Source organism: Medicago truncatula, chromosome 2, assembly GCF_003473485.1.
Source record: "Medicago truncatula cultivar Jemalong A17 chromosome 2, MtrunA17r5.0-ANR, whole genome shotgun sequence".
In the NCBI taxonomy this organism is placed as follows: Eukaryota; Viridiplantae; Streptophyta; class Magnoliopsida; order Fabales; family Fabaceae; genus Medicago; species Medicago truncatula.
The window spans coordinates 34,811,911-34,824,269 of record NC_053043.1 but is presented as its reverse complement, the minus strand read 5'-3'; the positions used below and the strand labels follow the sequence as shown (position 1 = coordinate 34,824,269).

The window sequence follows — 12,359 nt, the reverse complement described above, 5'->3', positions numbered from 1 at the left end:
AAAACTTTATTCAAATTTATTCAATACGCAACTTTATTTAAATTTATTCAATACGCAACTTTAATCAAAGTACCAAAATATATACCAAAATGCGCAGCATATCAAAAAACATAAAAAAAAAACAAGACATTACAAGCAATTACATTTAATCATCTCCCTCGTCGCTTAAGTGGCTTAAGTGAATTGGATTGTCCCAGATAGTGCCTGGGGCACCTGCTTTTTGGTTGATGACCAGTGGCGGAGCCCTTCATGGGCTGGGGTGGGCCACGGCCCACCCGGAAAAATTAAAAAATTAACGATTATAGGTCTATTTTGCGAGATTTTATGCAATTTTGTGTCGATTTTATGTTTTGGTTATCCAAATTCCTGCAAAGTGGTGTAGTGGCTCACCCGAAAATTTAAATAATTCAATTATAGGTCTATTTTGCGAGATTTTATATAATTTTATGCCGGTTTTAGATTTTGGTTGATCTAAATTCCCGCAAATTGGTGTAGTGGCCCACCTGAAAAATTTAAATAATTCAATTATGCGAGACTTTAAACAATTTTTCAATAGTTAATTTTAGTGGCCCACCCTGACATTTTTTTTCTGGCTCTGCCACTGTTGATGACCAAAGTAACAAGTCCTTCCACTCTTCCTCAGTCTGGATTAATTGTACACCGGCACCTTCGAATTGTTTTTTTTTTTTTTTTACGGAACCATCACATTTGATTATGTGCCATGTCACAGTCGATTTTGCTTTCTTCTTCTCACCCTCGTTTTAATTGAGCAGTATTGCCTTGTTTCTGAGACATATCTACACAGGGAGCAAACAGAAACAATCTAACAGCCACGGCTACGAAGGTTCTCATCCGTGAGCATCTTTTGATGCCATAGGTGCCAAAAGATGAAAGAATGCGACGACGTTATGCAAGATTTCCAAACCAAATCTGCCCAAGGAATAAGTACGGTTAAGGGAAGCAAAAAAGTGATGGCTTGCTTTGCAGTCAGACACCCATCTGGGGAGTGTATCCAAACCAATTTATCAGGAAGAGGCGAAACCGACAAGATAATAGATTCAACCCGAGCTGCAACCTCGGGGTTAGCCAACACCTCGGTTGTGCAACTAGTTATTTTTGAACAAGTTGTGCAACTAGTTATTAATATATATCAGACTATATTTTCACAAAATAGGATTTTAAATAGGTATGGTTTGATTTAAAAAATATCTATTTTTTAATCTGGATTAAAAATTGGTCTTTTATCGGTTTAAAACTGATTTTCAAGACCAAATTTTACAAAAAGTCCATATTTATATATATAAAAAAAAGAGTACACCAAAATTTTACAAAAAGTCCAAATTTTTAATAAAAAAAAAGGAATACAACAAATTTAATAAATCGGTCATGTTTGGACTTATAATTAGAGTATATAAGTGATTTTCATATATTTTCAGTTTTCTCAGCTTTATCTATTTTTAATTCCTGTCTTAGTGTGATGTTTATTTAATTCAGGTTGAAATATTAGATTTGATCAAGTACAGATTTTGCCTCGTCAATGTTGGAGATTCGGAAACATTGAATATGATCATATTTGCAAGGCATTATGGTTTATGTTATTAACATGAATGCTGTGAGTTGTTTATAGATTCATTATTTTCGCTTTTAGCGACTTTGAATTTGTATTGTATCGATATTTGAATGAATGAACATCGTTTATTTTTGGTAAAAAAAATAAATAAATAATATTTGTGATCAACCAACCCCTTCTAATATAGTCATACTAGACTTTGTAAAAAAAAAAAATATAGTCATATTAGACGGCTGGTTCTGGCCCACCCTAGGTTTTATTGAGGGGGCAAGTAGTGGTGAAAACGGGTAACACGTTAACAAAAACTTCACCATAAAGATCAATCGCCACCAGACCATGCAACGATTTTTTGTCTCCATGTACATACATGTGATTTAACTTTTAAGTCACCGAGACCATATTATGTGGATATAATTTGCTAATTAATTGACAATTTTCAGTGATTCTTTTGAAAGTTGTTTATTAAATTGACTTTTACAAATTGCTTTTGAAATTGATTACTGAAAATATACCCTTAATATCAAAGTGATCCCTAAAAGTACTTCACTTGAACAAAGAATTTTCATTCTAATTAAGGCACTGCAAAAAGAAACTAACATGGGGTATGCTACTACAGATGAAACTGAAAACAAGTCTGATAGGCTACAAGAGCTCAAAGCATTTGATGAAACAAAAGCTGGTGTTAAAGGCCTTGTTGATCAAGGTATTCTCAAAATCCCTGCCTTATTTCATCACCCACCTGATAAATATGGGAAATCCACAAATTCAACCAACACAGAACACATTATTCCTGTTATAGACTTTCTAAATATTGGTAAAGATCCAAATACAAGGCAAGAAATTATAACCAAAATAAAGGAAGCATCTGAGACATGGGGTTTCTTTCAAGTGGTTAATCATGGTATTCCTATAAATGTTCTTGAGGATATGAAAGATGGAGTGATTAGATTCTTTGAACAAGATACTGAAGTGAAGAAAGAGATGTATACTAGAGATCAAACAAGGCCATTGGTTTATAATAGTAATTTTGATTTGTATAGTTCACCAGCGCTTAATTGGAGGGATACTTTGGCATTGAAGATGGCTCCTAATGCTCCAAAACCAGAAGATTTGCCAGTAGTATGCAGGTGAGTTCTTTTTTGTCGTATACTGCTTCAAATTTTAGGCCACTTTGATATCAATTTTGTATATATTTGTTTTAATTATCAAAATATCAATTAGAAATTCAGGATTAGCAAATTAGGCTACAAGTTTCGAATATACATAACCGGTGCACCAAACTTTATAACCGGTGCACCAAACCATGAACAATTCTATTTCCATCTATGTAGCACTGACACATAGAATTAAAGATGTATTTGGTGTCCAACATGTGTTATGTCGGATGTCTGTTTTTGTGTTAATAGAAAAAATATTGTCAACTGACTCATTAGTCGATCAATATTTCTATTACGAGTGAATGTTACGTAGGCCTCCAAACTTTTCACTAATTTACATGAAATATGTTTAGTTAAACATATGTTAAGTGAAATTAGACAAATAATTATAAAAGGCTAGGAGGTTAAGTTAAACATAATATTTCTACAATATGGAGCTTAACCAATTGCTTGGTGATTTCATCTTTTTGTAGAGATATATTTCTGGAATATGGAGAACATGTAATGAAACTTGGAATTGTACTCTTTGAATTACTATCAGAAGCACTTGGATTGCATCCAAACCATTTAAAAGACTTAGATTGTTCTGAGGGGAATTTGTTACTTTGCCATTACTATCCTGCTTGTCCTGAACCACATTTAACGATGGGAACCGCCAAACATTCTGATAGTAGTTTCCTCACAGTGCTTCTTCAAGACCATATTGGTGGCCTTCAAGTTCTTCACAAGGGAAAGTGGATTGATGTACCACCAATACCTGAGGCTCTTGTTATTAATATTGGTGATGTTCTGCAGGCAAGTTCTCTATTACTATTTTGCAATGTCTATTTCCTGCAACCAAAATTGATATTAGTACTTCACAATAAAACTCATTGTATGTGAAATGAACTTACATGAATGTAGCTAATTATAGTTTTTATTGAACTGCAGCTTATAACAAATGACAGATTCAAGAGTGTTGAGCACAGAGTACTAGCAAATACTATTGGTCCAAGAGTATCTGTTGCATCTTTTTTCAGGGCAGGTCCTAGAGCACAAGAAAAGCTCTATGGACCTATAAAAGAAATTTTATCAGAAGACAACCCTCCAAGATATAGAGAAACCACTTTTACAGATTTTGTAGCCTACTACAATGCAAAAGGGCTTGATGGCATCTCAGCTCTTGAACATTTCAAGCTTTGAGTTGGGGGATGCTGTGTATTAAGCTGGTTTATTTAGCATGATAAATGAATGTCATAATAATTTTGGACCTGAAATTTGTGCTATGCTTATGTGTTGACACTAATATATTGCTACATTGGGTTTGGTTTTTGTTTTGAAACATCATCATGTTAGGTTAAACTAGAATCTTTGTCATGTGAAGATACACAAGGTAGATGTTTGATTTACTACAAATATTTTCTGTCTAAATTACCAGTGCATTTCTAGTTAAAAAACTTGACAGGGATATCTTCCAAGATTTGGATATCAATCATGGATGAATCACAATTGACACATAATTGTGGAGAATCTAATATCAACGATGTTTCATTCAATGAATGAAATTCAAAGATTAGTATCCGTAGAATTGATTTACCAGGAATCCATGATGATCTTGTTTTGAGAGATACAGTTGTGAGAAAAGTTCAAAATTCATGTGAGAAGAGGATTTTTTTTTTCAAGTAATAAATCATGAAATTGTTAAACTTATGATATATATCATGACTTTTATTATTAAATAAAATAAGGTATTCATTATTATACTTGTTGTAAGATTAATAAAGAGATAGTATTAGGAGTAATATCTATAGTCAAACTTTAATATAAATTGGGATAATATAAAAACGTATTGACTATTATGTATGTAGACTGATGATCACATCTCATGCGTCATGAATATGAGATATTAAGTATGTACATAGGTATAAATATTAGGAGTAATATTTATACCGGATTGACTCATCATACGAATAGTACATCGGTTTGGATTTGGTGATGTAGAAAAAGCACGCTGTAACGAATTAGGACCGTCAGATTGTAATGTGTGGCTGAGATGGTTTACAGTGATTTTGTAACTGTGTTAAGCTGGACCGTCTGATTGCAAATGTGTGGCTGAGATTGTTTACAGCGTGAAACAGCGTGCTTTTTCTACAACAAGCAAACTCATCCCATAGTGCATAGTATGTTATGGAAGTGTCATAAGACATTCTCATAATGATAATGGTGTATACCATTCTTAGATCTGAAACCACTATGATCCCTAGATGTGGACTCTATAAGAGTTTTATTGTCCAATTTGCAATTTTTTATAAATTTATAGGGGTCAAATTGAAAATTTTGGAAAGTTTGAGGACCAAATTGCAAAATTTGAAAATTTATAACATTGAAGAGTTTTGAAATTCTTAACTTTTAGGTGTCATTTGAAATTCTTTAAATTTAACTTGAACAAAATACTTCATAAATTTCCATCATTTTGAAAATTCTTCAAATTATCATCTAAACAATGGAATTTACATCAAAGTATTTGAATTCCCTCAAAACATTACATTCCCTCAAAACATTTCCCCATTCAAACACACGTATTGGATTAGGATTCTATGGGATTTTAAAAGACTTTTTAATTATGAAAAAGTCTTGTGGTATTCAATCAAAACTTTTTGCAACTTAAAAAAAGTCTTGTGGTATTCAATCAAGACTCTTTGTCATTTTAAAAAAGTCTTGAGGTATTCAATCAAGACTTTTCATCACTTAAAAAAAGTCTTGTGGTATTCAAAATCATTCAAATTTCGAAGGATTGTTTAATAAATTGGATTTTGATGGATTTTGTGGTGTAATTTTAACAAGAAAAAGTCTTTCATAAAAAGATGAGATTTCTTGAGATTGTTTTTCTTTTAAAAGTTACTCTCTCTCTCTCTCTCCCCCTCCCTATTCTCTCCTTTCTCTCTTCGTTTCTCTATCTCTCAATTCTCTCTCTCTCTCTCTCTCTCTCTCTCTCTCTCTCTCATTTCTCATCCCCCCTCTCTCCCTCTCTCTATCTCATAAAAAATAAAAAATTGTATTGAGAATATTATGATAGAGAATATGTCGTAATCAATGTTCCGCAAATCGAGTGTTAACTCTCCGAGATTACCGAGTTTATGTTTTTAGGTACAAAAATCGTGTTAACTCTGAGGTAAAATCGGTTTCTGGTAAAATTGGAAGGTTTAACGAGTTTGACTGAGTTAACACTCGGTAAACTCGTGTAACTCGAACAATTTGTAATGGCCGACAAAATATGTTTTTTTTGAAAGATTTGTAAGTGATGGCATAATTTTAAATATGTACAATTGAATTTTGTGGGATTAACATTTTTAACAAATAAAAAATGTGTATTGAGAATAATGTGTTAAAGTGTTTTTTAGTCCTTTAAAATCTTATAAAATTCTTAAAATTTGAAAATCAATAGTAAAAGAATTTTTTATTGGTTATATTTTTCTTTATTCAAACGCTAGAATTTATTTGTTGGGTTAATGGTGCTTTACACCCCTGTAATATAGGTCATATTTTGTTGTCCCCCCTGTAAAATATTTTTTTTTTTGGAATACCCCCCTAATAAGTCTTAAAAAAACGAAAAAATTCTGAAAAAAAAAAAATAAAGTCGTTTTTTTATGACCTATTAGGGGAATATTCCAAAAATTTTTTTTTTACAAGGGGCTAAATAAAAATAAAATATTTTACAGGGGGAAGACAAAAAATGACCTATATTACAGGGGGTAAAGCACCATTAACCCTTTATTTGTTCATTACTTTTATCATTCACGCTTGTAAGTTTGTTCTTTTTCCCCTAAAAATCATTGAATCCTTTGAAATTTTAAAATCATATAAAATCCTTTGAAATCCTTAAAAGTCAGTGTGATAAATCCTTTAAAATCTTGAGTGTATAAAGTCTTTTACCTAAAAAGTCTTTTAAAATCTCACAGAATCAATACAATCTCAGACGGTCTTTTAAAATCCTATTTCAATACACCCCCAAGTGTGTTTTGGTTGCAATAATGGGAGTAGTGTGTCCTTTAGTTGAAAACAATTTCCTGAAACTATGATTTTTAGTTTAGTGGATTCTTTGCAACTCTGTGTTCTCTCTCTTACAAATCTTTTTCTTTAGCAAAGTTTTGCAAAATTTCGGCCAAACTTTTGACATGAGCAATTTGAGAGCGTTTTGGTGTTACACTCAGCACAATTATTTCTTTTATTTCATCTACAGGTTGTTTTGTGCTATTATAACAACTATCTACCGATTATTTCATCATTTGTCACATTACTAATGCATTTGTAACCATTGGAATTCTCTTTTCCCTTGCTCACTGCAAACACCATTACCATGGTTGAATTCCATACTGCCTACATCTCTATCACTACGAACATTGATGTCGTTATTGACTTCTATATCTTCAGTATCACTATTAGTGTCCACATCATAAACGCTATCACTATATACATCAAGAGGCGACATTGCTTCACTGTATGCCAGACATTTTTAAATTATAACAAATAGTAAACCTTACATATAACTAATCATAGCATAAAACAATGTTATTATTATGGTTATATAGAGAGATAAATGTCAAATTATATTTCAAACCTACATGGCTTTCTATTTGATACTTTAAAACCTACATGGATCTTGTCTAAACTTGTCTCTGCAGTTTCTTTCGTTGAAGTTTGAATGTTTGAGCGGTTTGATTCTTCTACCTTTGCCGAGTTTGGCGATGTGAGGACATCCTTGTTTGGCGAGTGTAGCTTCCTCTTCATATTCATCGTGAGCAGCTTGCAAAGGCCGTGAAGTTATATGTTCACCCTTACCACTGTTTGACTTCCCCTTTTCTTTCGGTTGGATAATCATGTATTCATAAACTTCTCTTTTTTCATCACAGTGATGCTTCATGTTATCCTTCTCCTTCACCTTTAAAGAATTCGAATCCTCAAAAATTTGATTGTTTACACCACGTGGAACTCTAATTGGTCCAAATTTTCCATTTTTTTTTATGTTCTTGTCAACCTTAGATGTCAACGCCGCTATCTGATGGAGCTTTGATGGCCGCATTTAAACCGTCAAATTTTACCCTACATTTTGCACTCGTAATTGATTGATCTCCCATGGCTGATCATGTTAGGAAAAGCACAAGAGAAATCTGCTCTGATACCAACTGACGCAGTCGGAAGCGTAGTCTAGCAAGTGCTAAACCTAGATTGAAAAGAGCAAGTTTGCAAGCGACAAACTTTTGAAAATACGTAGGCTAGCAAGCGCTAAACCTAAATTGAAAAGAGTAAGTTTGCAAGAGACAAAACTTGTGAAAATAGAGTTTCAGAATCCAACAGAAATTGAGAAAACTCTCTAAAATATTATTGAATGAATAAAAAATTAGTTGCTCTGTTAGGCTACAAAAGCTACAATTGTTAAGCTTAGATAGGGAAATAACAAAAACCATAGACCGAAAATAACAAAGTGAAACAAAAACAGAAAGTTATTAAAATTAGGCTAAAATAAAAATACTACACAAAATTATTAAGGAAACCCTCCTGGCCACATCAATCTAATAAACCACTATCAATAAAATACTTCAAAAGTGTGGTATTTAACTAATCTTTTTCTTGATGTTAGAGGATTACAACCTGTATTCCGCAATCTCCTCGTGTTCATGTGCAGATTAAGAGTTAAGAATTATAGTCGTACTATTTGTACAACGGGGTGAAATTTTAAAATCCAAACCTTGGTAAGTAGGCAAATCAAAAACAACAAGAATACATTTTTATAATGGACATTTGTTTGATTAGATCTAGCGATCATAATTTGTGTCTCTAATTCTTTGGATTATAATTTACATGGTTTTTTTTTTTTTTTGACCAATTTTACATAGTTTTGTTAATAAATGTCCTACGGGAATTGTTTATAATACAAGATAAAATCATGTAACAGTAATATTGACACAATTTTTAATGTAAGATGCTTAAAGAATGTCGTAAAGGCACTTGTTATCATTTTCCGTATATATATATATATATATATATATTCACTCACTGCAAACTGAAGAAACTAAGATGGGGTTTACTGCTAAAGATGAAATTGAAGGCAACTTCAAATTCAACTCTGATAGGCTGCAGGATCTCAAAGCATTTGATGAAAGAAAAGCTGGTGTTAAAGGCCTTGTTGATCAAGGTATTCTCAAAATCCCAACCTTATTTCACCATCCACCTGATAAGTTTTCAAAGTCCACAAATTCAACCAACACACAACACATTATTCCTATTATAGACTTAGCAAATATTGGCAAAGATCCAAATACAAGGCAAGAAATTATAAGCAAAATAAAGGAAGCATCTGAGACATGGGGTTTCTTTCAAGTGGTTAATCATGGTATTCCTATAAATGTTCTTGAGGATATGAAAGATGGAGTGATTAGATTCTTTGAACAAGATATTGAAGTGAAGAAAGAGATGTATACTAGAGATCAAACAAGGCCATTGGTTTATAATAGTAATTTTGATTTGTATAGTTCACCAGCACTTAATTGGAGGGATACTTTTATATGTGACTTTGCACTTAATGCCCCCAAACTAGAAGATTTGCCAGTAGTATGCAGGTGAGTTCTTGTTTATCTTTTGAGTATTGCTCCCTTGGACTTCTTATGTCAGGATATGGGTCAAATAATAAATATTTCTTTTTGTGTGGTCTACGAGCTGCTGCTCAATCGATTAGTTATGAAATACCATTAACTCTATATGTCTTATCCATATACACGGCCTCAAATTTTAGGTCACTTTCATCAATATTGAATATATTTTATTAATTGGCAAGATAGGTAAGAAATTGTCTCCAAATCGGGCTGCTAAAAAAACCAAAAATTGTATTGAATCATTAATCCAAATCGCACCAAAAAGAATTGGTCGGTATTGTGTGTGAAAAAACAGTTTGGTTATTTTCGGTGCAAATCAGTTTTTGAGGTTTTTACACGGTCATCCCATTTTGTTCGAATTTTGATTTTTTAACAGTCCTAATATCCGTTTATAACATAAATTTCATAGGTTGTTGTTCCCAAAGAATCAGTTCGGATTGAAAAGGTATATTTCAAATCTATTAAGGTGGTTTTGGTTCGGAAACACATTTGATGCATCAATTGTACTTTTATATAAGTCTAGATCGATTCAGAACGAACCAATAATAGTCAGTTTCAATTTTACGAAATTGTTATAACAACTTTGTTCGGGTTGATTTTCCTTTCTAAACTAGACCATGAATAGTCCCATCTCCAACTAGCTAACACCAAAAAGGCGTATTTGGTGTCCTACACGTATCTATATATAACACCAACACATACAGATACATTCATTTAATTACTTGATTTTTTAAACTATTCTTGTGATTATAATGTTAGTGTTTCATGTGTCTCCAAACTCTACTAATGAACATGAAAAACTTATCAATCAAAGATGTTAAGTGAAATTAAACAGCTAATTATAAAAGGCTAGAAGGTTAAGTATAACATGATATTCCTACTATAGGGAACTTAATTTATTGCTTGGTGATTTCATATTCTTGTAGGGATATACTTATGGAATATGGAACACGTCTAATGAAACTTGGAACAATACTCTTTGAATTACTATCAGAAGCTCTTGGATTGCATTCAAACCATTTAAAGGACTTAGATTGTTGTGAAGGGAACATATTACTTGGTCATTACTATCCTGCTTGTCCTGAACCAGATTTAACAATGGGAACCACCAAACATTCTGATGGTAGTTTTCTCACAGTGCTTCTCCAAGACCATATTGGTGGTCTTCAAGTTCTTTACCAAGAAAAGTGGATCGATGTACCACCGGTACCCGAGGCTCTTGTTGTTAATATTGGTGATCTTCTGCAGGCAAGTTCTCTATTTTACTATTAGGGTTGTAATATTGCATTGAAAATTAAAACTGTTAATAATTTTGTGGTAGATTTTTTTTAGAAATGAATCGTTTCATTGTGCGGCTAAGAAAGTACTTTTTTCTTATATGTGGAAATAACCTTAACACGAATTTATCTAATTATAAATTTTAATGAACTACAGCTTATAACAAATGATAAATTCAAGAGTGTTGAACATAGAGTACTGGCAAATGACATTGGTCCAAGAATATCTGTTGCATGCTTTTTCAAGGCAGGACTTAGAGCACATGAAAAGCTTTATGGACCTATAACAGAATTATTATCAGAAGACAACCCTCCCAGATATAGAGAAACCACGTTTGCTGATTATGTAGCCTACTTATGTGCAAAAGGGCTTGATGGCACTTCTGTTCTTCAACATTTCAAGCTTTGAGTTGGAAAATAATAACAATTTTCAATATGATTGTAGAGCAAAATTATCTGGACTTGGAATTTTTGCTATGCTTATGTCTTCAAAATAATACATTGCCAAGTAGATGCCTATTTCTAACGTTTGCTGTTTTGATTTCAAAACATCATCTTGTATAGTGAAACTAGCCACTAGGCTACTTGACCAATTACTAAGAACAAAATAAGATACTTCAAAAAACGTGATGCTTTTAGACTGGAAAATCTGAATCGGATCAAAAGGCAAAGAAATACTGACACATATCATCTGATCTGACCATGTAAAGCTTCCCTTTCTTAGTTTCTTATTCACATACTAGCAAGTCTAAATTTACATCAGTGATAAATACATATCATGTAAATTGTTATCATTTGATCTATTATGAAAGGCAAATAAAAATTGATACAAATCATCAAATCATAGCATGTGTAAACGTTGCCTTTTGTGTTATTTGTATGTGAAATCGCGAAAAGGATCGATTTGTTGTTCTGGAAAACTTAGAATGTTTTTTCTAGAATATTTGCAGTTGGGAGAGGGGTGAACAGACAATTTTTGAAGAACTGTTAGGAAAAAAAATTGGTGTTTCAACTTTATATAGAAGGGTAAAATAGACAACTCATATTAAATGCAGGGGTGAGGGTATAGGAGGTATTCTTCCACGGTCACAAGACCAAATCAATAATGTTTGGACACACACATAAAAAATTCTCCTCAAAATACTCACTCATCTTTTTTTATCAATTTCTTCTTTATTATTACTCCATCCGTCCCTATATCTAAGCACCCATTTGACTTTATTTTTGTCCCTAAATCTAAACCTCTTTTCAAATTACTATATGCATTTATTATTGTTTTCCTAAACATACCCCTAATTAATACTACTAATTTATCTTGAAATATAAAAAGTCAAATTTTATACACATACAAACAAATGACAATTTGGTAATATTAACATAAAACAGACACATTAATTACACCGACAATTTTTCTTAAAAAATGTGAAAAAGAAAATGGGTGCCTACATTAAGGGACGAAGGGAGTAAAAAAATACTTATTCATGTATGTTTGACCAAACACTATTTCTTTGATCATGTGACCATATTAGAATTTTTCAAAGGTATAAATGTAGAGATATAGGGTAAAATTTCCGATATATGAATGTCATAATAGTTTTGATTTGAAACATCATCATGTTAGGTGAAACTAGAATATTTGTCATGTGAAGGTACACAAGGTAGATGTATGCTTTACTACAAATATTTTTTGTCTAAATTATCAGTGCATTTCTAGATAAATAACTTG

At 32.3% G+C, this 12,359-nt stretch overlaps 2 protein-coding genes across 4 annotated transcripts in view; both read left to right on the top strand.

Annotated features, from left to right (window-relative positions):
- The first annotated feature begins 1,943 nt into the window (after positions 1-1,943).
- Positions 1,944-12,359, top strand: part of LOC11410784 (1-aminocyclopropane-1-carboxylate oxidase homolog 1) — a 44,959-nt gene continuing 34,543 nt past the window's right edge. The window contains exons 1-3 of one of the 2 annotated variants that reach the window (XM_003596128.4): positions 1,995-2,697; positions 3,201-3,522; positions 3,658-4,137. In XM_003596128.4, the coding sequence (XP_003596176.1) occupies positions 2,168-2,697; positions 3,201-3,522; positions 3,658-3,909 (1,104 nt within the window). In that variant the 5' untranslated portion in view covers positions 1,995-2,167 and the 3' untranslated portion in view covers positions 3,910-4,137. Of the gene's footprint in view, positions 2,698-3,200; positions 3,523-3,657; positions 4,138-12,359 lie in introns of those variants that run through there. The other variant, XM_039830641.1, reaches the window with a different exon arrangement.
- On the top strand, positions 8,753-11,144 carry LOC11413339 (1-aminocyclopropane-1-carboxylate oxidase homolog 1). 2 transcript variants are annotated; one of them, XM_024776556.2, is made up of 4 exons: positions 8,753-9,323; positions 9,766-9,801; positions 10,283-10,604; positions 10,791-11,144. In XM_024776556.2, exons 1-4 carry the CDS (start codon positions 8,782-8,784, stop codon positions 11,040-11,042), a joined length of 1,152 nt encoding a protein of 383 aa, XP_024632324.1. In that variant the 5' UTR covers positions 8,753-8,781; the 3' UTR covers positions 11,043-11,144. The 2 variants fall into 2 exon arrangements, with proteins under 2 accessions (XP_024632324.1, XP_003596174.1); XM_003596126.4 differs by lacking the exon at positions 9,766-9,801 and having other exon boundaries at positions 8,756-9,323.